Here is a 26,723-nt window from a genome sequence, read left to right on the forward strand (position 1 = left end):
TTTATATTCCACGACAACAACAAAAAAAGCGTTTGTATACAAATCAGTTAATTTTAACTTTCAATATTATGGTAATGTAATACCAACTGACTCATGTATATTGGAGCCTTAGTTTTTTTCCTAGAGAAAATTTGGCATACGTACCTGATATACATCCAAAAATATATCAATTGCAAGCTTGTGAATCAGAATCAAATTGAATCGTGAAATTTGTGTCAAAACCCAGCCCTAGTTAGTATTGTGTAGTAATAGTATAGTATTATGTACTTTGCATACTGCTTGTTATATTTTATTTTTCATACGTTATTAAATGTGCCAAACTGTTGACCTCATGACCTCATAAGGGGTTATTAGATACAAAATTCACCTTTACATGTTGTTTGAACATATTTATGTGTTGCCGTTGTGTGTACACATCCACCCTATAATGATAAAAAAAAATCCACCCAGTGCTGTTTTTTTTAAACCCCCACAATAATAATCACTTGTTGCTGTTCTGAGATTCCTGGCAGAATGACGTAGTTCTGCACAGGCCACTCCTATGATTGTTGATTGACACAACCATCTTACCTTTGACCCACCTTGAGTAAGCAAACGGTCCGCCATTGTTTCAATACAAGGGGTAGACAAGAATGTCTCTGATTGAGCGATTGAGGTGTTCTGTTGTTGGATGTAATAATGTACATAACAGTCATCATTTACTCATCTTAGACAGAGTGAGCCACTGAAGACGTGGTGGATTAACGTTACTTTTGTTTTTGAAGGGAATGCGCTCACCGATCTACCTAAACGTTTGTGTGACTCATTCGTTATCCAGCTTCACCTACAGAAGAAGTGAGTATAAGGGTTTTTATGAATCTTTGCAAATCACCTTTCCTAATAATGTGCTAGTTAGCAAGTTCCGCAGCTAAAGTTTACAGTCTCTTGAACCAAGAGGGGCGGGGTGAGCAGAGCTCATTAGCATTTAAAGGGACATGCACCGAAACGTCTCGCTGTGAACAGGGCTGTTTTAACCAGGTAAAAAGGGTATTGTTTTACACTACCATTGAGAAATTTTAACCAAAGTATGTTATAGACTTTTCAGTAAAACCCTAAAGAATTATATCAGCTTTTGTAAATGGGCATCCGATGACTGCAGAAATACTAAGTATGCCAGTCTGAACATAGTCCAAATGTCCGACCTTTCAAATGAGCAGAACAGTAGTTGTTTCCAAAAGGAACTTTGCCCCAAGGACACTGCCTTTTTTTTCCTACCAAGTTTTATTCAGTGTAACCACCTGATGATACACAAGACACCAATGTAACTTCCCATCCCCTCTTTAATCTAACCACATTCCTTGTGCAGTCAACCAACCTAAATTTTATATGTAATTAGAGGCCTGAAATTAGTCGTGAACAGACCATACAATTGAACATAAACTAAATAAAATGAGTTTAAAAGATGTTTTTGGCATGATGACGGGACTGTGAACTTATGTGACCGGGCGCACATACCTTTGCGTAATCCGCGCCGTGCTTCTCCTTGTTCCCATTCCGACAGACGGTGTAATTATAGAAACGGGAATTTTTGATCAGACCCACCCATTCGCGCCACCCAGGTGGGATATAGCTGCCGTTGTACTCATTCAGGTACTTCCCAAAGAAAGCTGTGGGAGAAAATAAAGAAAAACGTGTAAACTTGAATCCGTGTTCAGCGATATAGACACAAAGACTAAAATTATCACTTACGACAAGCGTCTCAAAACACTGCCTTTGAACAGTACCTGTAAATGTCTGTCTCTGCATTGTATACATGTCTCCTCAACCCTTTTCCCCCCTCTAAGCTAAGCCAAAACATCTTCCAAAAGAGCCGGGCAAGCAGCCAGTCTGCCCTGGAGAGTTAATTGTAGACTAACACATCAGCTGGAAACCACAAGCAGTGGTGAGGCCTGAACCCCTGTATTCAGCGTCAGAACGTGCTGCCACTCAAGAAACACAGAACTGGGCTACTGGCACGTTCAGCTCCACGTTTAGCTTCCACAAACCAGACAAATTGAAAATTCCTGTAAAACTTTTTATTTGACCTCTAGGAACAAATGTGAAAGCAAAATTCCAGTGAAGTTGCACAACGCTGTCAGACAAATACACTTGAAACTGACATTTAGGGATAAAGCGGGAAACGGTTGTATCACTAAATATATCATTTTTTGCCTTTACTGTATAGGCAAGTGAACAACATCTATGATACAAGACATGAAGAAAGATGGAATCAACTCTGTTTGGTTTCTTACCTGTTCGGTATCCAGTGTTGTTAAGATAAACGGCGAAGGAGCGTGGCTCATGCTGAGCTTGCCAGGAAGGCGATGAACAGTTCTCGTTGTTGGTGTACGTATTGTGGTTGTGGACATACTTCCCAGTCAGCATGGAAGAGCGTGACGGACAGCACATGGGCGTAGTTACAAACGCATTTGTGAATGAAGTTCCACCGTCCTCCATGATCTTGCGAGTTTTGTTCATCACCTGCAACGAGCCTGACAGACCAAGCAAGATAAATACATGTTAAGTAAATCAGTGTAAGTAGTTCAAACCTCAACATGTCTTAATATACAAGCTGTCAAAGTAGCCCCTAAAAGTGTTCGATGTGGAGAAGGATCCCTGTAGTTCTGTGGCAGTGCAACAACTGGCTGTGGTTCCAGGACTAAGGCCCTTAGCCTCTCGGATGTCTGAGGGAAGCCATTAAATATTAAAAGAGGAAATAAGTCAAACCTGTGATGACAGTCTGAGATTGAGACCTATTGGATGTTATGCTCTCAGAGGAAGGAACCTGATCCAGTGACAACAGTTAGGCTTACCATATGGGACAGATACCAAGAGAGACTTGGGTGGCAGATTGAGAAGACTAACAAGCAAGCAAGCTAATGTTCCTAGGACTGAAGTCCGAGAAGGCTCAAGGCTTTTCTTTCCAAGGCTGAGTTAATAATGAACAACTTAAACTTAAACAGATCTCCTACAAAAGACAAGAAGCCTACTGTCACCATTTCAATGCTGATGATCCTACAAGGTGTTTTAACTAGTTTAACCAGCAAGATTGTCTTGGTTTACCTAAAACCCTAAATCAGGGGTGCCCAAACTCTGTCCTGGAGGGCCGGTGTCCTGCAAAGTTTAGCTTCAACCCCCATTAGGCACACCTGAACCAACTAATCAAGCTCTTACTAGGCATACTAGAAACTTCCAGGCAGGTGTGTTGAAGCAAGTTGGAGCTAAACTCTGCAGGACATCGGCCCTCCAGAACAGTTTGGTCACCCCTGCCCTAAATAAACACTGAACCAGCTAATCAAGGTCTTCAGGATTACCAGGTAGATGTGTGTCAGCCAAATTCTGCAGGAACATGACCCTCCAAGAACAGGACTGAACATTTCAGACATTCGTCAGGCATTATGTTGGCCAAGTTTGGTTATGGTGATCCACCAGCAAGACTAGTGCTACCTTAAACCAACGTGGACCAGTATAGAAATTAAAGCTGGCCTAAGATGGTCTTTGCAGTAGAGTACTGCAAGCAATTCTTTTTGTATTTGTTTTCCAGAACTGATATGTAAACATTTAGAATTTAAAATGAGTTCCTTGAGAAGCAAAATTAAGTCTTGTTTTCAAAAAACAAAACAAAACAAAAAAAAAAACCAACAACAAAAAAGGGATGAATTCATGCCTAAAACAAGAAAGAAATATCTACCAACAGGGCAAGAAAAATACACAATCCAAATGGAAAAGAACATTACTTTTCTTACCCCAGTGAAGGATAATTTTCTTGTTTTAAATAAAAACGACTGATTTTCATACTTTTTTCATCATTTTGATTATTAGATAAATGTATCTAGATTTAAAGGATTTGTTCACTTCCTTGCAAGCTTCCACAGCTTGTAAAAATTCCTATTATTTACCCCCATGTCATTCAAGATGATCATGCCTTTCTTTCTTCAGTCAAAAAGAAATTAAGGTTTTTGAGGAAAACATTCCAGGGTTTTTTTCCATATAGTGGACTTCAATGGGGATAAACAGGCTGAAGGTCCAAATTGCAGTTTCAGTGCAGTTTCAAAGGTCTTTACACAATCCCGGCCAAGGAGTTAGGGTCTTATTTAGCAAAAGTATCATAATTTAAAAAAAAAAAAAAAAAAAAAAAATGTGTATATTTTTAACCACAAATGCTCATCTTGCACCAGCTCGACCCAGTGTTTACAAAGCGAATGTCAAATGCCTTTTACAAAAAGAGGTAAAACAACGATGTCAGGCGATTTTGAAGTTGGAGGAGAAAATGAGATTTTCACCCTCCCATACCTTTTTGACCCGAAGTACATGTGACCGTTTCAACATGATGATCTAATGCAAAGTTGTAGATGCACATCGCAGAGCTGGTCCAAGATTAGCATTTGTGGTTGAAAAGTATATAAATTGCAATTTTTTTTGGAAAATGACCAATCGTTTCACTAGATAAGACCCTTATTCCTCGGCTGGGATTGTGAAGAGCCATTTGAAGCTGTATTGAAACTGCAGTTTGGACCTTCAACTCGTTGGCCAGCATTTAAGTCCACTATACAGAGAAAAAGCTGTTTTACTCAAAAACCTTAATTTCTTTTTGACTGAAGAAAGAAAGACATGAACTTCTTGGATGAAACTGGGACGAGTAAATCAGGAATTTTTTATTCTGGAAGTGAACTAAACCTTAAGTAAGTAAAGTAATTCCTTAAGACATCAATCTCACAAATATTGAAGTGAAGATTGCAAAATTAAACACCCAAATCAGTGAGGAGAATTAAGAAAAAAAAAGTTTGTTGTACAGTTCCATTCCCATGTTTCTCCAAATATCACTTTCTGCGGATCTCTACAGTAACTTTCCAGACTACTTGCTGATTCATAACTATTGCATGCCGAACACTGACAAAGCCTCAAGAGAGATCTCCACCTCATTCGTCTGCAAAACAGATGGGCCATTAAAGATGAATTGCATCTGGTATACTCACCCAACTCCACATCCTGGTCATCTGTCATGATGAGTATGATGTTAGGTCTGATGTTCCGTCGGTCACCTTGAACCCGCCCACGCAGGCCCTGACCACGGGTGGTGAAGCCAAAGCAGACCAGTGGGGCGGCCAGGACCATCATCCAAGCCAGGCTCACCAGCTGCATCATGGGACTGGGCACCGGGGCGTGTGAAGACAAATCAGAAGTCTGGAATCCTCACAACGTAATCTGTTTAGAAAAGAGCAAAGAGATGTTAATGCTTCGGGATTTTCGGAAAAGGTCAAAACAAATATTACTATGGTTAACAGAAACTGGAGAGACTAAAAAGAACCACTTTTCCTTCCTTCGCAAGACAAATGACAACTCCAGATCTTCGCCTGCGACCTCTAATAAATCATATGCATCTGTTTTTAAGCTCAGTGTCATCAATTTTTCACACAACAGCAACAGACCATAGAAAATCTCAAACCTTGCACTGAAAATAAACATAAAACACCCTTTTTAAGGCATCAGCACATGCTTTAAACTTCTAGCTTACTTCCAGGATGTCCGCCCACTAAAATAAACATACAAAAAGATACATAGCTCAAAAGTTCTTGATAAAATTGCAACGTAATGAACTTTAAAACACTCTACCTGTTAAGTTCTTAGCTTAGTAGTGTCACATGTGGCATCATACACCCGATATCTTTACTTCAGTCCTGAACTCATATTTACAGACACTTTCTTGAAGTCAGAAAGGCCTGAGTGTCTCTCTCCGTGTGTGCACACAAGCCAGCTCTTTCTCTCTAATCAGTCACACTCCTTCAGTACCATTGAAGCCTTGCGATTGGCTATTAAGAGCTGCACCGTCCCACACCCAGCCAATCACGTTTTATGGCAAGGTTGTCAGTCAGAAGGCCCAAAGCTTGTGACCCCTAGCGGACACCCGGTGGGAATTACGAAGCCAGCGAAGGCACTATGGGGGAGAGGGTTCCGCTACATTAACCCTTGTGCCGTGCAGATTTACACACTGACCCCTTTACATGGCATGGCATGGCATTCGCTCTACACAAGCACTTAGATGACTTAAATGTTTCATATTCCATAGACATGCTTCATTTCCCAAAACCCATGTTTTGGGTTTAAGTCTTGTAGTTGTTGTACTAATGCATGATGTAAAGTCATTTTTCACATTTTAATTTTCCTGTCGATTGGCTGCATGCATTAAACTGGGTTTGATTGATACACCCGTCCAATTTTTTCTGCAAGTTTATTGTATAAACCTTATGGAGGACCATATTGCTTGTGGCCCCATGCTGATCTTTGTCTCCGATCAATGAGGTGTTAAACAGTATGGCCATTTATGCACCTGGGCCTCGTCGCATGCCATTCATTAGGTCTGATAATTTTGCTTGGCAATGTAAATGACCTGACTTCAACAGTCATTTCATACTTGTGACAAAAAGACCAGTGAGAGTCAAGAAATAAATGAGTAAATTAGAGTCAGCACTGGTTGTAACACTGTCAACTCGAGGCCAAAGTGTTCACATATTCAAACTAACAATACTCACTTTGACAGATGGGGAATCCCTTTGAATTAGTGACGTAAATCAAAATCATATTATGAGAGAGCAAGGACAAAACCATGTCTTGGACATTGGTGGGGACAAAACCAAATAGGTGTTGTTACAAATTTAACGTAAATTAAAATAAAAGAATGAAAGGATTTAAATAGTCAAAAAACTCCAATTTACTGCAAACTTTATGCAAATAATGATTTTTAATTTTTCCTTTTTCTCAAAAACTCTTTTTAACGCCGAAAATGTCTCTATTAATGTTTCTTGTTTAATCAGACTGAATTATGAATTGCTTTGTGCAAACTTGAATTGTGCAAAAGATAAAAGCTGTTTTAAATTTAAAATGGCAAAATCTGACAACCAAAAATTGGATATTTTACAACACTGAATATTATTGTTGGTTGTTGAACATGAAAATTGAGAAACTCTAGCGGCTTGTCATTTACCTAGAACTCAAAACATAAAACGAAAAACAAAAATACAAACAAAAACTAAAGAAAACAAAAACAAAACTAAAAACATACAAAATACAAACAAAAACCAAACAAAACAAAAAATGACCCAACTTCAATAGTAATTTCATTCTCGTTACAAAATTATGTGGCCACATATTCAAACTAACAATACTCAGTTTGACATAGGAGAAATCCCTTAGGAATTAGTGATGTAAATCAAAATCATATTATGAGACAGCAGAGACGCAACTATGTCTTGGACACTGGTGGGGACAAAACTAAATGGGTGTTACTGCACGCATCAAGCAAATAAAATAAAAGAATTAAAGTTTTAAATATTAAAAAAAAAAATTATAATTTACTGCAAACTTTCTGCAAATGATGATTTTTTATTTTTTATTTTCCTTAAATTTTTATGCCAAAAATGCTCTATTAATGTTTCTTTATTAATATTTAATTAGGAATAAGCTCACATGAATTGTGCAAAAGATAAAAGCTTTTTTAATAGCTATTAAAAATGGGATATTTTGCATCATTGAATATTATCATCGGTTTATGAACATGAACATCGAAAAACTCTAGCGGGCACAAAACGAAAAACAAAACACCACAAAACAAACAAAACAAAAAACCAAAACACACACATAACAACAACAAAAAACAAAACAACAAAACAAAAAAAACAAATGTAAATGACCCAACTTCAGAGGTCATTTTAATACTTGTGACAAAAAGACCATTCAGAGTCAAGAAATAAATGAGTAAATTAGAGTCAGCACTGGTTACACTATCAACTTGAGGCCAAAGTGTTCCCATATTCAAACAAACAATAATCAGTTTGACAGATGGGAAATCCCTTATGAATTAGTGACGTAAATCAAAATCATATTATGAGAAGGCAAGGATGTAACCATGTCTTGGACAGTGGTGGGACAAAACCAAATGGGTGTTGTTGCAAACGCAATGGAAATGAAAAGAATTAAAGGACTGAAGGAATAAAGAATAAATAAATAGTAAAAGAACTGTACAAAAAGCACAAAACACAGAACTCAAAACAAAAAAAACAAAACAGCAATTTTTTTGCAAACTTTCAGCAATTTTGTCCTTTAATGCCGAAAATGTTAATGTTTCTTGTTTCATCACCTTTAATTCGGAATTACTTTCCATGAATTGTGCAAAAGCTAAAACCAGTTTTTAATTTAAAATGGCAAAATTTGAAAAGTTGGATACTTTGCATTACTGAATATTATCGTCAGCTGTTGAACATGAACATTGAAAAACTGTAGTACAAAAACAACAAAAAAAGCACTATAAAATCAGTCCATATGACTTGAGCTATATATTTAATGACTTTTAAAGCCATACGATGGCTTACAACTACTTATACATTGCCTCTACAGTGCTTTTTTTTTTTTTTTTTTTTAAATCTTGTCAGATGTGATCACTAAGAACTGTCGCTGTATGGACTGATACCAATGTTAAAAAGTAACGTCATATTGATTTGGAACGACATTAGGGTGAGTAAACAATGACAATTTTCATTTTCAGGAAGTGGACCATGTGATGTCCGATAAGAAGGAGCTGTTGAACGGAAAAACCATGTGCTTGCCCTGCTCCATCATTGTGCAGATGATGGGCTGCCTCTCAAATGGGGCTCTAAGTGCTTTTTTGGACAGCCATGGATTTCAGAGAGGCAGCATGAGGGATAGCCAGTCCAGTCACCCTGACAGCACTGTGCAAACATTGGCGCTGTTTAGACAAACCCCTGGTGCTGGGGATGGCAAGGTCCAGTCAGAGCAGAATGTGCATATGCGCGCACACACACGCACACACACAGTATGACTTCCAGATCTCATAAAAACCTCTTGAAAATATACAGAGAAGTTTCTCAAACGTTAATTTAGACATAAGCTTTCTTTCCATCATCTGTTTTATGTCTAGATGGTGGAAATTAGACTGACATTTCAGCATCAGTATTCAATTTAAAGCGCTAAATGAGTCCTCTCGCATGTGACACTACAAGATGAACTATTGTGTGATGTGCCTCCAGCAGTTTGAAACTAACATTAATAACGGCAGCCAAAAAAAGTCCACATATAAAATGAAGAGCCAATACCGTGCTATTTAGCTCAATCATGTGTTCCTCACGCAACCCTGAATTAAACTGTCTCTGCCCTCAAAGATGACACATTCACCCTCATTCCAGCACTGTAATTTTAGAATACAGTCAACCCAATAGCTCTTCTATTTTCTTCCTTGGAGGGAAAAAGGGTCGTGAATTATAATTTTGTTTTAATTACCCTCATTACTGTGAAAATGTGTTCCAGTTGGTGGCACTGGCAAGAACATAAACTGCTACTTTGCTTCTCTCTGATGCGCGAGTCCTCCACTGACCCCTTGCCTACGAAAAACAGACCCGCTATCCTCCATTTCCATGAATAATGGGAAACAAAGCTTCCACACTTCCATGACTCTCTGACACTGAATCAGCACTGGGCTGGTATGCAAAAATGATGTGATGTTTGTGTCTGAAGCCTTTAGCGGAAAACCTGGCGACTTCCTCTGGCCTAGTCAAACTGTTATTGGGATAATGTGCTTGTAATGTGCAGAACAAAAAGTACTTCCAACTCACTGGCTTTAAATATTATGCAAGGCGGTTATATTGAAGCACAATGAATATCTGGAGATAAAGTACCCAGATTAGTACATTGAACTGAAGTTATACTCCTGCATTGAACAAATCTAGAGGATAGCATTGTTAGACCATGCTGTGCTAATTAGGGATACACAGATATTAACATTCCGGATAATATTGTTAAGCCAATAATTATTTTTTATATTCTGAGTTTAAAAAAAACAAAAAACGAAACAAAACTCAAAACAAAACAAGCAAACGAACAAAAGCTAAAAACAACACAACAAAATGAAATAAAAAAATACAAAACAAAAGTAAACAAAAACAAGCCCAATACAAAAAAACAAAACCATGAAATACACAACAAAACAAAAAACTAACACAAATTACAAAAACAAGTACAAAACAGCAAAAAAACAGAAAACAAAAAACAATTTAAAAAACAAGACAAAATATAAAGCACAAAAAAAAAAACAACTACAAAATAAAACTAAACAAAACAGAAAAAAACTAAATGCAAAACAAAAATCACAAAACAACAAAAACCAAACAAATTAAAAACACAAAAAACAGACATACAACAAAGAAAACAAACACAAAAAACTAAAAAACAAGACAAAATATAAAGCAAAAAAAACAACTACAAAAAACAAAACAAACAAAAAAAAAAACAAATACAAAATAAAAGAAAAACAAAACCACAAAATACAAAACAAAAAAACAAAACAAAAAAAAAACAAACACAAAAAACTAAAGACAAAATACAAAATACAAAGCACCACAAAAACAAATACAAAATAAAACAAAAACAAAAACACAAAATACAAAACAAAAACACAAAAAACAAAAACTTCAAAATCAAAACAAAAACACAGAAAAAAAACAAAAATGCAAAGCAAAAACAAAAAAAACCCACAACAAAACCAACAAAACAACCAAAAACAACACAAGAACACAAATTAAAACAAAAACACATAGCTAAAAAAACAAATTTAAATACAAAACAAAAACACAACAAAAACAACAACAACAACAACAACAACAACAAAATACAAATTAAAAACATAAGATTAAAAAAAAAATGAAAAAATAAATACCCAACAAAATTAAAAACAAACAAACAAACAAAACAAGCCAAATACTTGGAGAAACTAAAATTTAATTAGAACCAACTTCATAATTTTATAAGATGAACCACACTAACTTAAGGCTATTTTAAGATGTCGTTCAGGCTCTCCGCACATCTGCTGAGCGCCATACCTTTGTAGACCAGCATTGCTGAAGAACACAAGAAAGCTTTCTTCTGGGTCACAGATGAGCACCGGAGCAAGCATCGTCCCAGCTCTTATTGTTTTTGGGGATTAGAGGAAATGACCCAGTAAATTAGCCTCTACTGTACTAATCAGGGCTAAGCTGGGGGAATAATATTTGGGACTTATTAAGAAAAAAAGGTCTCGAAGGTTCAAAGGAGCAAAACAAAAAGGCTACTATTGGACCTTTCAAGCCTGACACACAGCTGCCAAAAAATAGCCCCATATGAAAGAGGTGCAATTTTCAGATTAATGGATGACAGGACCAGGGTCCTTCAATGTGATCCAAAATCTGTACTTTTATGATTTCACTATGCTTTCAACCCCCCTCCATGCAAACTAAGGCATCCAGCCCCCCTTCCTAACCACACAGCGGTGTTTTCTACCATGTAGTGCTATCAGAGACAGCGGCTCAGAGGTTCTTGGCAAGCAAAAAGCCGCCACTGCTGCCTGTGGTGAAGGTCCAGACCACATACTTTCATGCGCCCTGAACCCCCTTTGACCCACGTGGTAATGTGGGGTGGTTAACCCAAACCTCAAGCACCTGGACTCTCAAAAGTCTCTTGGAAACGAGCGCCGCCGAACTCGCAAGCTTCACAGGTAAGGATAGATGAGTTCCTGAGGAACAGGCCGCACGATTAAGATCAGAATGTCATGACCCGGCACATTCTTTCCAACTGCGCTGGGTTTTATAACATCTAGACTGAATCACGAATAGTCTGGTTTCTGTCAATCCCTCGTCCAGGAAGACGAAAATGGCAAGGCTGCATTCATAACATGTGCGATCAGCTTCTAAATGAAAACCCTGATCCCTGTCAGCTTGAAATAATTCCTTTTAAACCAGAGCACCACGCAAGAACTCGTCCTTCACCATGGCAAAGTTGTTTGTGCATCTTCATTGCAAATGAGAGTCCCTCGTGAGCCAAGAACAAGCATAAATCAAACCAGATGGCACTGCTAAATAGTGAGTCAGCCATTCATAAATGCAAGGTTTCCATAGACAAAGACGGTCTCGAGGGCTAATCCCCCTTTCCATTCCCTCACTATAGAGACTTTGCTCGCTCCGTGTTCTCCACAGAATGAGCCTGTACAGAAGCCAAGTCACTGGAGAGTCAGCAGTAAGAACACTTCACAGTTTATTGGTTGTGACAGTTGCATCTTAATTATCAAAGAGTCCAAGGCGAGGTTTGTTTTTTCTTTAACGACACCGTTAAATTGATTTTTACTGGACGACGCTCAAAACATCCCATTATGTGACAGACATCGCTGAACCAGGTGTCCTGAAACATCACACCTGTTTCAGTGTCATTTACCAAACCTGTATAACTTTCCTCTTCTGTAGACAAACAAAAGAGACAAAATACAAAACAAAAACAACAAAACACCAAAACAAAATATAAAAGAAAACAAAAACACCAAATATAAAACAACAACAAAATAAAAAACACAAAACAAAAACAAACAAAAAAAATACAAAATAAAACAAACCATAAAACAAAACGCACAAAATCTAAATTTAAAACAAAAACAAAAATACAACACAAAAACAACAAAACAAAACACAAAAAACAACATATCAAAACGAAACAAAAACGGAAAAAAAAGAAAAAAAAAAAAAACCCAAAATACAAAACAAATAAACAAAAGAAACATACAAAATAAATACAAATTAAAAACATAAGATTAGAAAACACATTTTGTCTATACAATAAGAGTCAATGGGGCAAAAAACCATGAGAAGACATATTTTTAAATATAACTGACAAAACTAAACAAAAAAAAAAAAAAAAAAAAAAAAAAAAAAAAAAAACACAAACCACATCAAAACAAAAGAAAAAAAAAAAACTAAATACTAAAAACCCAACAAAAACACAGCAAAACAAAAAAAAAAAAAAACAACAAAAAATACAAATTGAAAACATACAATAAAAAAAGTCTACACAAAAGTGAACGACAAGAAAAAAAAAACAGCAAGACAGACAGTTAAAAAAAAATTGGAATGACAGAAAAGTGAGTAAATTTAAATGCGAATTTGAACTCCTGAGTGAAGTTTCCCTCATTTGAGTGATCATCTGGAAAGTTTTACATAGCAAAAGACAGGCTGTTTGAATATAGAGATTACATAGCGACTGCACATAGATGGCTGTTTCCGCAGAGGCTGTTTGCATATTTCTGTATGCTGATTATTCCCATCGGGAGAGAAATGATTACTTAGCCACAGAATTCTGAGGTTTGTGTTTTGCAACGTTTCTTTTTTTTAAAATCAGCCAGGACTTTGCTGCAGTGTCAAAGCCTACAGAGTTGTAGAGGACTGTGGTCAGGCACACCGCATGAGCCTCCATCAACAAGAGGATTCCACCCACATGTGAGCGAGGAAGGCCAACAAAACTAGTGTGATGTGACCAATTTTAGAATGTGCACCCAAATGCAACATTGGACCATGTTGATTTTCATTGGACAAAAATACGTTGTTCGTTTCACTCCACAAAAAAAAAAGAGAGAAATGACATGAGTGAGTACTGTAAATAAGAACTTTGATTTTTAGGTGAACTTTTCCTTTAGGATCATCTGGCAAAACATGCTGTTTGAATACAGAGATCGTATAGAAACTACACATAGATGACTGTTTTTGCAGAAGCTGTTTGCATATTTCTGCATGCTGATTATTCCCATCGGGGGGAGAAATGATTACTTAGCCACAGAATTTTGAGGTTTGGATTTTAAACATTTCTTTTTTTAAAAATCACTCAGGACTTCGCTTCATCCAGAGTGTCAAACCCTACAGTGTCTTGGCAGAAGGTGATCAGGCGCACCGCATGAGCCTCCATCAACAAGAGCCGTCCACCCACATGGGAGTGAGAAAATCCAACAAAACTAGTGTGATGTGACCAGTTTTAGAGTGGGTACCCAAATGTAGCTCCTCTTTGCTCAATCACTTTCAGAGCACATTTTGTTCTCACTGATGGAACAGACGACTGATTATGCGGTAAGAACAAGAATGTGGAATCTGACTGAAGTGGCTTCAGTTTGTTCTCACGCCACTGGACCATTCTGCCTAATCACTGCAGAGTGGATGGATACACTGCAGTCGCATAAACGACATCCGTGCCAACCGACTCGCACGCAAACACCTTTTCTAAGGGGAAAACCATGTGCAACTTTGCTACTCTGCCTGAAAGCTCAAACAAGAATCTTTGTTTTGGATTACAGTCACTAAAACAAGATTCAGCTGATGAAGTTTAGTAAATCTCAATCCTATCAGTATTAAGTATGCAAGAGTTTAAATTAGTCCTATATCAGCAACGCAACTACGACGTTCAAGGCCCAGAAAGGTAGTAAGGACATTGTTAAAATAGTCTATGCAACATCTAAGGTTCAACTGTAATTTTATGAAGCTGCAAAAAGAAACTTTGCACGCTTGTTTAGAATTACCTGTCGCATGTGCTCTGCGGGTTTTGTGAAGTTTTGTTTTGTTTAGGTTTTAGGGTATATTTGGACCCCGTTATAGCTTCCCAAAGGGTAAATTTCAACATGTTTTTGATAATTATTGACCTAGAGAGTCCAGAGAATTGCACTGCAGTGTTCTTTTCCAGACTGAGCAAAAACCTAGGACTAGCTTGCAAAAGTAAGTTTTTCACATTTTCTCAATCATTTAAAAAAAACTGTTTAATTGACAGCAGTGGTTCTAGAGGCAAAGTTGTCTATCATATGATACAAATATTGCACATTGTGCGGAAAACCGCACAATGTACAAACATTTAGGCTCTTTAAAAAAAAATGTGATACCGCCCCCCAGAGGCCAATTCCTTTCAAAATTCTCAAAGACCTTTGGGGCTGTGAGTCAAACAGGCCCACCGAGTTTCGTTGCAATCGGCCTCCGTTAACCGTGTCATTTTTTGAGATACACAAATGTCCCGCACTTGTGGCACTTTGGACCAAGACCATGAACATCGATTTTCATGTTGATAGAACAAAGGCTCGCCTAGCTATTTCTCTTTTTCCCCCTCTTATAGCACCAATCTTTGCCAAAAAACACAAAAAGTTTGGCAAAGATATCTCATTCCATTCAGGAGTTATAGGCATTTTACTAAAAGTGATCCTGCTACCTTTGAATGTTTTTGAGTCCTTTTGCCGTAGTGAAAAAGTTCAATTTTTTTTTTTTTGATAATTATTGGTATTCACTGTCCAGAAAATCTTTTTGCGCTGGTTCGGTTCCGAATGGGCAAAAAACGTAAGACTAGTTCGCAAAAGTAGGTTTTGCAAAAAATGCGAAATACTCGAAAATTTTGCCTGAATCTGGGGAGCGCGTTTTGTCCGGCATTAGCCAAGGATTCCAACGACATAAGACACTTGAACCTGTGACTGACAGTTTAGGGGTTACCTGTGATTTCGTAATTTTGATCACTGTAGCACCCCGTCAGGCCAGTTGGGCCTCGGTCACGTTGTAGGTGGTGTGTACCACCATCCCTCCAAGTTTTAAGTCTCTACAACTTACGGTTTGGTCTGCACGATCAGTTTTACGTGGAAATCACTCATCCGTGAATTACAATAGGGTTTCAGCCCTAACTACTTTATTCAACAATAACTTCACTTCTGCATCAGTCATGATCAAGAGAGTATTCTCATAGCTTCATAAAATTACTATTTTAACGATGTCCTTACTACCTTTCTGGACCTTGAACGTGTCAGTTGCATTGCTGTCTATGCAGGGTCAAGAAAGCTCTTGGATTTCATCAAAAATATCTTAATTTGTGTTCTGAAGAAGAACGAAGGTCTTACAGGTTTGGAACGACATGATGTGACTAATGACAGAATTTTCATTTTTGGATGAATTATCTTTTTAATGACTTTCTAATAGCTCTGAAACTCCAAATTGCCTCGAAACAAGATGCTAATACCTACTGAAGATGTTTACAGCATTTCTACACAAACATATCTGAATTAAAACACAAACAGAAACAGCCCCATTTCTACATTTGAATGACTACATAAGTTCCATAACAAAAGCCACCAATACAAGCCAAAGCTTTGCCCTGGTAGTCACACTACCCCAATGGGAGGAGTCTTTGAAAAAAGTTCTTTCAAATGCAAGGCCGTGTGCTTGAAACATCCAATTGATGTTCCTGGGTAGTTTTTTTTTTCTTTGGCACTTACTATGTTTGTGTGTGTATCTAGAGGCTTGACTTGTGCTGAGGGAACAGAAGCTTTTCTATCTGCTAGAACAGCTGAGCAAACCTCCAAAATCAAATCAAATCATGAGCGGCAGCGGTTGTCAACAGTGTGATGCCAGCCAGCATAAAAAAATGCCACTGTCCAAATAGGAACGCATGCCATATGCGCGCCTGTAGGCCAAAGTTCTCCATCCTGACAGAGTTATCTAGTGGTTTGTTAAAGACATAGACTAACACAACCAAATTCTTGTGGTTATGTAGTATTTTTTTTAAAAGCCAAAATGCTTCATTTATTTCTGTTTCGTCTTAGAGGCTTTTATGAAAAATTTCAACAGGCAACAGACTATATTTAGCAGAGAATTGTTAGTGTTTAACCACTATACTGAATGGCAAAGAGGCTTTGACAGTGTGGTTTTCAGAGCAAATGGCAGTGACTTTCAATGAAAACAAGTTTTGCGCTAATCTCCAACCCTCCAAAAAGAGTAGGGGCTTCTGGGTCCTGTTACCTGACAAAGCCAATCTCATTCATTATTAATGCATGTAAATGTCATTAAAATAATCTGCCTCCCACAGTCTTCAAAGCCTTGTGGGGAGCAGGAATTTGGACCAATGAGAGTTGGACCCAGCACGCAACAATGAATAAAAACCTGGCTACTGACAAAACTGCCCAGCGGCAGCTGGTTAGGACAAAAACCCAGATTTTAGAGAATGTTAGGACAGTAGTTGTTAAGTAATTTGTTCTTCTGTGAACTTGTGCAGACAGTTTGAGCACTTAGACTTTGAAAGATTGATGCCATGGCCACTTTAGTTCCCCAGGCTGCCAAGCTGCTTTACCATGCCAGCTCACATTAACAGGTTCTCCAGTGACACCGGTCTCACACACACCCACATCCAGCTGCAGCTGATGGCAGTCGACCATGCCGTCGCTCAAGAGCCCCATCCACCGGGCCTCGCACCTTAAAGCCCACCCAAAACACTTTCTAATCTCCAAACTAAGCACACATCACTACTTCTGAATGCCAAGGCAGGGGGGCTAAAGCAAGTTTTATGATTTTTCCATAATCCAATATACTAGAAGCAGAGAGGCCCCTAAAGTCACGCTGTCTGAGAGCGACGGCGGAGTTATGGGTGACCCGCACCGCGGCATACGTGACTCTCGGTGGGTGCCGCGCAGCATCTCAATGTCTGTGGGAGAGAAAGAGCGAGCAGGCTTAAACATACAGGGCGCAGAATTCAGAGCTAAGCAAATTCCATTCAGCTCCTCCTCGGCTTGGCTTTGGGAGAGATTAGCTTTCTCTTATGAAGGCCCAACTCATTAGCCACCTGCAAAGTTGGCGCAGCATAACCCAGTCAAAGCTTCAGACCTCCTTGACATTCTCCGGCTACTTACCCTGCTGTTTAAACGCAAGCACAATCGGCTGAGATTGCCAGGTAAGGCTGAAATCAGCTCTGACCAAATTTGGCAGTGTTCGAGCGGAGATTCTTCCTGGCGTTTTTGCTTGAGTTGAAGCAGCTGAAGCAAGCCATCCTCGCCTCTCTCGGTCAGCTGGGAGGTCTCGCTGGAGAGGTTTGCAGGCCATTCCTTTAAGTGTGTGGTTAATGAAAGAAGCAAAAAAGCAGATCTCCGAAGACAGCATAATGGAGGAAGGGCGATGTCAAACATTTGGCCTTTGATCAACTCGGTATATGACAAATAACAGAGAAACAGACACAGTAAAAGCATTTTACAGGTCTTTGGTGGGAGGGGGAGAAAAATTAATTACAGCTGCAACCAGCCATACCATAATAAATGTGCTTCTTTGTCTTGAGAAACGCTCTCTTTTAGAGACTTTGACGTTCAGTTCATATTCTCCACAAAACATACATCACTATGGGGAAAAATAGATGTTTTAGAACTCCAGATCCAGATTGCAATACAAAACCAGTTAAAGAGAACCTCCCAAAGAATATGTTTCATCTTAATTTAATTTTTTGCAGAAATCTTCTTCTCACCACAGTGGCAAATACACCAAACACATTAAAACGCCACATAAAGAAAATATTCAAATTGCTTCAGTGAGTTTCCACTGACGTAACCATCCCGAATAAATAAATCAACGTCTTTTCCATGAAATCAGCAGCCAGATCCCACATGAAGAATATAGGGAGCCAAGCAAATCTGTTTGAGCTGGAGTATCCTTGCCGCTTAAGTGAGCCTAATATTATATTAAAGATGTGTGGCACCATTACAAGCCTGAAGACATAAATCCCTCTCTAATATAGAAGAGGTGCCACCGGGCCACATCTATGTCATGGGGGTTCCGTGTCTTGTTGACACGGGCAGGCGAAAAGACCTGACCACAGATGTATACAGATGAAATGACCCATCTGATAATGACTGATGAATATTCCTACTGGAACACCTGTCAAAACAAATTAGCAGTTTCTTTGGGATGGTAAATCCAGGGTTTTGTGCACTTGTTTAAGTAGTCTGAAAGTGTGTGATGTTAATCCAATAAATTCAGTCATACTTCAGGGCACAGGTGAACAAAATTAGAAAGAGCTTCCCTTGACTCCTTATTGCTAATGAGCCAAGCTGAATTGTGTTCAAACCCCAAATACAAATACTTGGTTTACATGGCAGGCCTCTCCACTGGAACATATGGCCTGACTGAAAGTGGAGAGACTGGGTTACTCCATTTAATGCCAGGATCAGCTTTCAACTCACACTTATTTCATCAGTAAGACCATTTGCTTGCTGCACTTCGAATGACAAAGCCACATAAGCGCATATCACAAGGCTTTACATATTGTCAAATGGGCACATACTCTGCCCAGTGGATGTTCATTTGAGACTCCACCTCTTCTAGCGAAGACTGCGGCAACCTAAAAGCTTAACGTGTACAAGGGGAGCTCAGAAACAGAATTCCAGACTGTTTTTGGGAGGGGTAAATGGGTGGATGGAGGGCTCTGTCAGCAGGCCCCAGTCAGAGCATTTCTGTCCTAGTGTGAAATGGTACACTTCCAGAATGTGGGGCATGTACAGACAGAATCTCTGTAGAAAGACACCCATCCCTGACCTTATCTGTCACTCTCTGCTATAGATACCGGTGGGATGGTACTCATAAAAGAAAAAAAATGCTATGTGTTATCCATCTCTTTAGCCACACAGACACACGAAGAAATGCAACCCGTAATTTGTACTCCGATGCTCCCCTCGCCAGCGCTTGAGGCGTGAATGCGTGTGGCTTTTTTCGAAGCGTGCGATCACATCATTTGTAACGTAATTAACTTTGAGTGCACTGGCATTTTTCTGACACCTGTACTTACAGGTCACGCCCCATCCACAGACTCTATGATCTTTTCAAAATCACAGGATTCATTTTCAAAAACAGCACAGGCAAATATTCACATGCGTTTGCGAATTCACAGCCAGCAGGCCAAAGCTAAAATGCTGAGTGCCAGAGAAAAACATGCCTTATGCAAATGAGCCTGAGCAGAGCTTTGAAATGCCCTCTGGGAATCTCAGCTGGCCAGTCTCTTTCTTATGGAATCCCATTTCAACCTAAAAGTGATAGAATAATATGTATATAAACAATGTGAGAAAATTCAAAATAAAGTCCAATTGTGATATAATTACAGAAAATAAAATAACTGTTATCACAATTGTGATACAAGTCAGAAAATAAAATAACGTCGCACAAAGTCACAATCAAAAGAAATGTGAGAATAATGACAGCTGGATTTACGAAATTAATTTATTTTGAGAAATTAAGTCACAATTACAATTAGATGCTATTTACACCAAGTGAAAATAGTATATTTTCTTAGCGATATGCTATTTACAGCACCATTTCCGATTTGATATGAAATGTGAAAAGGGAAAAGAACGAGTCTGGCAAAAGGCGGATTCGAACTCGGGACGATTGTGATGACAAAAAAAAAAAACACTATGCGCTTTGCCACCTATGCCCCCTATTTGTCTTTTACTTAAACAGGCTTTAATACTGGTACTGGAACAGTCACAAAATAAAATAAAAATTGCCTCTTATTTCTTCCTTTTGTATCATAAAACATCTGTCAGTCAACTTGAAACAACATTTTGGCCAAATTAGTTAAAAGAGGAGAAACCCAAATGCAATTTCCCTACCCTTGATCTACATCTAATTTCTGCCACTGCCACATCGATCACACCATGGCAACCAAACAGGAAAACCACAGAACCACTTCATTTGGATGGTACGGCTCTCCAGTGACTTGCATGTTGGGCTCTGGCGAGACAAACCCAAAGCAATGAAAGGTTTATTGGCATTCCACTCAAGAGCAAGCCACAGCAGAGGTCAGACTCATATCCCCATGGTAAAGACAAGAAAGAGACATGAAAGCAAATCAAAGTCATTCAGCAACAGAATACGTTCGAGTCTGGATACGTTGCATGCTTAGAGCTGTCATGTCCAAAAGAGGCCATTATGAACCCACTCAATTCGTTCCTGAAGAAAAAAAAAATTAAACCGGAAGGGTGGAAGGTTACGTTTCTGAAAGCGTTGCATGCTGTCTTTTATTAGGTGAGCTGTCGGCAGAGCTGCATGCCTATTCTTTCCCCCCAGTTGGTTCTCTATTTATATTCTGAATTAGTGGAGGATAAAAGCATCACCCCCTGGCCACACCACCTTTTTGAGCCTCCTTCACTCCAATGCATCCTGACGGCTGCTTAATTGCATGTGATATAGGCAGGCCCTTTCTCTTTCAAACTTAAATAGGATTGCCTGTTCTCTACAACACTTTTAAAGCGGAATTGACATGGTATGGACAATGCCATCCATAGGCAGGTAAGAACAGGCTAGTTTGTGTGAGATTGCATGCGGTAGCAGTATTCAACATGACTACTGGCATGTGTGTGAGAAAATGCGTAAGGGAGGGTTTGGGATGGCACAATGGTGGTTGGACCCTCTGACCTCTTTTAACTCTTAACTTCTCCATACAAATTTAAAAGACCCTTACTACCCTTCAAACTTGGCTAGTCCATCCCAATCCTCCCGAGTCACCCAGTCCTAAGTGTTCAGAAGATCCCTAACACTGTCTATTCTTTGGACAAGCCAAAAACAACCTCGTCTTCTGTTAACCAGCTTCAATGTGAACGAAGATGTGCAATAACAAATGGCTTGATTACCTTATACAAAGGGTTCAAGTTGGTGTCTAACATTTAACACCTAGAGTTTAGAACTTATTAGCATCTCTGACTTATTAGAGAGGGCATCGTTGTAAAAGTGAAACATATGGAGACACCGTTTGGAGTTCTTCAGATTGCCACATTACCAGAATCTTTGAGAACCCCTAGATACCTTCTGAAAGTGCCTCAAAATACAATTTCAAGTGCCAGAAACTTTGTTTATGATGAAGTTACTAGAGGAACCTTTATCATCGTCAAGTTCTTACTAGAAGAACCACTGGTAGCCTCAAGTTCTTGCAAGTTTTGAAAGGCCCTAAAACATCCCTTCAGACCTGGCTAATCCATCTGAATGGATCCTCCAGTGCCACCCAGTCCTGAGGGTTCAGAAGGTCCCTAACAGTGTCCATTCTTTGGACAAGCCAAAAACAAACACACACCTGTTCCTCTATTCTTGTTAACGATCTACAATGTGAAGGAAGATCAACAATGACTGGCTCCATTATCTTACCAATTATCAAGACCCCAAGGGGCTCAAGTAGGTGTCTAACAGTCAACGCCTAAGTCCAGAACTTAATAGCATCTCTGACTTTTTAGAGAGGGCATTATTATAAAAGTGAAACAAATGGAGACACCATTTGGAGTTCCTCAAATTGCCACATTGCCAGAATCTTTGAGAACCCCTAGATACCTTCTAAAGTTGCCTCAAAATACAATTTCAAGTGCCTTTCTACAGGCATCTTCAAGTTCTTACTAGAGAAACCACTGGTAGCCTCAGGTTCTTACAAGTTCTTGAAAGGCCCTTAGAGAACTGTCCATTTTGCCTAGAGCAGGGGTGTCCAGTCCTGCTCCTGGAGGGCCACTGTCCTGCAGTTTATCTCCAACCCCAAGTAAACACACCTGAACTAGCTAATAAAGGTCATACTAGGCATACTAGAGACTTCCAGGCATGTGTGTTGAGGCAAGTTGGAGCTAAGTTGGACCTATCATGACGATGATGCAACTGTGACACTCTTCAAACACTTGGGGGCGCTATTGAGAGCTCATTCTCTTGTTGTTTCTTATAAGTCTGTCATTCCTAAAGCAGGAACAATCATCCGAACATCACGACTGCCCTCTATGAAGATATTCACAGTGAAATTATAAACTGTAGACCATAAATTAGGGCTATGAGCTACAGATAAGCAAGACAACACCATGCAATATCAACTCTCAATTACAGCAATGATGTCACCCACCCTTCCCTTTTAAATAACCACCTCACTTCCTGCAGGAACACTATTATTAAGCTGAGATAAACAGCTACTACACAGTGTGGCTCAATTTCCTCTCTTGCTGCCTATCTAAACAAGACTTTTAATGTCCATGTGGTGGGAATGGCTGTGTGGCTAACACAATGGTGCTCCTCAGAGAATCCTGGGAACAGCTGGCACCGATGGCCACCTCCACATGCTGCCATTTTTCCAGCACTTGACAGAAAGGACTGTTCATACAAGCTGTTAAATGTCCAGCTCTCTGGCAACTGTGAATTGTTTGACATAACGGCAGCGAATATATGCAACTAGTTAAAAGCAAAGAGGCATTTTATAAACAGCACAAGAGCCACGCGATGCAGTGGCACGAGGGCTCCCGCTGCTTTTGATTTGAGTTGGTAAGTGAACCCGAATGGTAGGGGGTTAAATACTTAACACATGTTCAAAGTCCTAGGAAAATGGAGAAGCCATACAGGATATTAAATCACAATAAGACTGAAATCTAAATTCAAAACTACAGAAATGACTCCCGGAGTTGCTCTTCAAAACGAACCATACTTTTCTCTCTCCCTCACACACACACACACACACACACACAGAGCTTAGAGTTCATGCTCTCTCATGGTCCAACTCTCACGGTACAGCTGATCCCCGGTCAAACGCTCCAAAAGACCAAACAGCTACTGAAACAATATTAGTGTTGGCAGATCCAAATCTTGAACTGCAAATTATTCGCAACAGCTGCAGTGACTGTTCAGACTATGACACAAAACCACAGCAATCTCTAAAAGATGCAGAGATCAGGATCATGTATCCGTTTACCCAAAAATGAAAATTCTGTCATTATTTACTCACCCCGAAGTCATCCCAAACACGTTCGTCATTTGTTATATGAAAAAGAAATACGAAACATTTTTCTATTCGTGTTCAAATGAAGAAAGCAAATAGGAATCCGAGCTGTCAAGCTCCAAAATTTTGGTCCGCTCATCAAACAAAGCTATCAGATGACTTCAGTAGACCGTTTTGTGATTTTAGAGCTTGACAATCCCAGATCCACTTTCATAACGTAAAAGAGTGGCCAAAAATTCAACATTTCCTTTTGCGATCCACAAGTCAAACAGGTTTGAAACGACATGCAGGTGAGTAAATGACAACTTTCCTTTCCCGACTGTACCGGTCACTTAAAACAGTGCATGGAAATGAGAAGCAGGCTCATATATTTAAAACGAATTGCACCTACAGCAAGTGATTGATGAAGAGCTTTAACTGACAAGTTTACGGCATGGCTCTGTTCGCAAAGAACAGGTCCAGGGTATTGTCTGCTTTCAGACTTAAATAAGGGTTTGAAACCATAAACAGACTTTAGTTCAGATCTCAGAGCTACAACACCTAATTACACATGGCTCATGTAAAAGAAGGACGCACTGAAAAGCAGTTTTGGCTACTAACGCAAGCCATCAAGATTGATTAGGCGAGGTCATTTTTAACCTCACATTAAATCAAATCCGCTTGTGCGTTAAATTGATTCAACGAATGATTTTTCAAACGCTAATGAAGTTAGAGGAAAAAAAGCAACTAATAAGGCATAACTGTACATCCACAGAAATGCAAACACGATGAACGAGAAGAAATGAGTTTCTAAACTCACGTCCCTTCAAAATCCCGCAGTCGTCACTGGTAATGACTGCTTTCATTGTAAAATCTCAACACTGGTGCTGATGTATTTGTGGTTTTCTCAAATGAATTTCAGCGTGTGAGTGAGTGAGTGATGTTGACATGGCTGATTAATGTGTGTAAATAAACATCATTCACACAACTCTGTCTTTGTGGCATTCCTGGCATCATTCTTCTGCTCCCTTTGCCTCTACAGCTGTACAGTCCCTTTAGCAAACACCTCGTGCTGTATACATGCCCGGCAGCAACATATTAATGCTAGACATCTAGCACTTCATTGGCAGGTCTGCTTTTTTTCAGTTTACTGGAGTTGAGTGAAACTTGTGGCACGAGTCACCTCACGGTTTGCATATGTTGCAACCTGGTCCAAGAGATGTTCGTAATGCCACATTTGTTCAGAACGAAGACAGCGGCAGCTTAATGCAAGACATGACTGATGCTGTTCAAATGCGTTAAACTTGAACGAGTTTGCCGGCAGCATGCATGCCGGCAGGCTCAGACTCTAAACGAATTTGTAAATATCAAATTTAAAAGAATTGGAAGTTTGAAAGTAATACTATATCTATAGTAAGATGTCCAAGGTCTGCATGTCATCTTCATGTAGTCAAAATCCAATTTGATGGTTCATTAAAACTTGCATAACATGCAAAAGAAACTGCAATCTCTCATTCAGAAATATCTCTCACTGACTCCCAAATCTGACAGCCCTTCAGCTTCAGATGAGAGCAGCAGCCAAAAACATTTAATACAGATCAACTAAAAATCCCAGACCTTCAGAGGAAAAACAGACTAGTTGGAGAGAGTGAGAATCAGAAGTGTTACTACCTGGATGTCAGTCTTGCTCATGGAGTTGCTCTCTCTCGCTGTGGGTTGTTCGCTCTTGAGCTCCTCAGAGAGTGTTTGTGGGGACCACACTGCTCCTGGAAGACAACCTTCCTCCTCTAATCCGTTCTCCAATGTGATGACACACACTAACCCCAACCATCTGTTGAAACACGTCCTCCAGCACTCAGCACAGTGGTGCGTCAAGACAAACTACCCAGTCCAATCAGAGAGGGTACTGGGTGGCTCTTCCCAGGCTGGAGGCAGGGACAAGGACATAAGGGAAACACTAGTCAGAGATGTCTAAAAACTCCAGCCACGGTAACCTGAGATTTAGAGAGAGAGAGGGAGGAGAGGAGGAGAGGAGGGAGGGGATTGAGAATGCGAATGAGAAAGGGAGGGAGGGAGGGAGGGCAGCACGGCTTTGAACAGTTATGTTGCCACTTGTAGCTCGCAGAAATCCCATGGAAGCAGCCTGGGGATCCTCAAGTCTCACTTGTGCATATAGTCATAATGTAGTTTCCTCTAAAGCCAAGTGCACAGAAAAAGACAGTGTGGTCAGTTCAAGTAAGAAAGTCTTACGTAGACCACAATGCACTGCCGTTTGCACTACAGTGTTACATCTGCCCAGCTCACACCTCCCCGTTATAAATCTTCAGCTGTCTCGGCAGCATTCCTGTCCTTTGCAATCTATTGCCTTAAGTTAAGCGAGAAAGATTTTCCAGAGATAAGAGACTGAGCCAGGATCATTAGCGCCATTTAGTTTCATTCATTTTGGCTACTGCCATTTGTAATGCTGTACTGGATTTAAATAGCTTCGCTGTAATTTATCTGAAGCTAGACTAAATATTTAGTGTTAATAACTTATTTTCCAGTAAAGTTTAGGTTAGGGAAACATTCACTTTAGGGACAATGGGAGATAAGAGGGTCTAAGAAGAAAATAAATAAATAAATAAAACGCAGGTGCTACATTCTTAAAAATGCAATTTTTTAAATGGGTGTTGGTTTTGAAAATGCTTCTGTTAAAAACCAAAGCTTAACAAATGTTTAAATGGAACTTATTACCTTATAACCTCAATAACATAGTTAACAATAACTAATCTTGCATTATAAAAAAAATCTAAAAATATTATATTATAACATTAATAAAGCTCTTTTTTCCTCCATTATACAAGGATAAGACATGTACCTTTTTATTTTTTTTATTTTTATTTTTTTTCAATTTGTATTTTTTTTTACATTTTTGTTTTTTATTTTTTGTATTTTATTATTATTTTGTTGTATTGTATTGTATTTTCTATTTAATTGAATTTTTATTTTATTATATTTTTTGCATTTATTTTATTTTATTATATTTTTTATTTAATTGAATTTAGTTTTTTCTTTTTTTCTTATTTTTTAATTTTATTTAACTTTTTATTTAATTTAATTCTATTTTACTGTGTTGTATTTTTATTTAAAAATGTATTTTTTATTTTGTCGCATTGTATTTTGTTATTTTCTATTTAATTTTATTATATTCTTTAATTAAACTAACTTATTTTACTTTTACTTTTTTCGCTTTTTAAATTATTGCATTTTATTTTATTCCATTTGTATTTAATTGATTTTAATTTTATTTTTTCTTATTTTATTGTATTTTTTATTTAATTGAATTTTATTTTATTTTATTATTTTATTTTATTTTTTCTTATTTTATTTTA

General features: G+C 38.7%; 1 protein-coding gene across 6 annotated transcripts in view; it reads right to left on the minus strand.

The window, feature by feature from the left end:
• Window positions 1-26,723, minus strand: part of sulf1 (sulfatase 1) — a 128,334-nt gene that overhangs the window by 29,170 nt on the left and 72,441 nt on the right. For 4 of the 6 annotated variants that reach the window (XM_051098694.1, XM_051098691.1, XM_051098696.1 and 1 more), the window contains exons 2-5: window positions 25,024-25,346; window positions 4,995-5,223; window positions 2,271-2,510; window positions 1,495-1,646 (exon numbers count right to left, since the gene is read on the minus strand). In XM_051098694.1, the coding sequence (XP_050954651.1) occupies window positions 1,495-1,646; window positions 2,271-2,510; window positions 4,995-5,163 (561 nt within the window). In that variant the 5' untranslated portion in view covers window positions 5,164-5,223; window positions 25,024-25,346. The remainder of the gene's footprint in view (window positions 1-1,494; window positions 1,647-2,270; window positions 2,511-4,994; window positions 5,224-25,023; window positions 25,347-26,723) is intronic. The other 2 variants (XM_051098692.1, XM_051098693.1) reach the window with 2 other exon arrangements.

Source organism: Labeo rohita, chromosome 24, assembly GCF_022985175.1.
Source record: "Labeo rohita strain BAU-BD-2019 chromosome 24, IGBB_LRoh.1.0, whole genome shotgun sequence".
Taxonomy (NCBI): domain Eukaryota; kingdom Metazoa; phylum Chordata; class Actinopteri; order Cypriniformes; family Cyprinidae; genus Labeo; species Labeo rohita.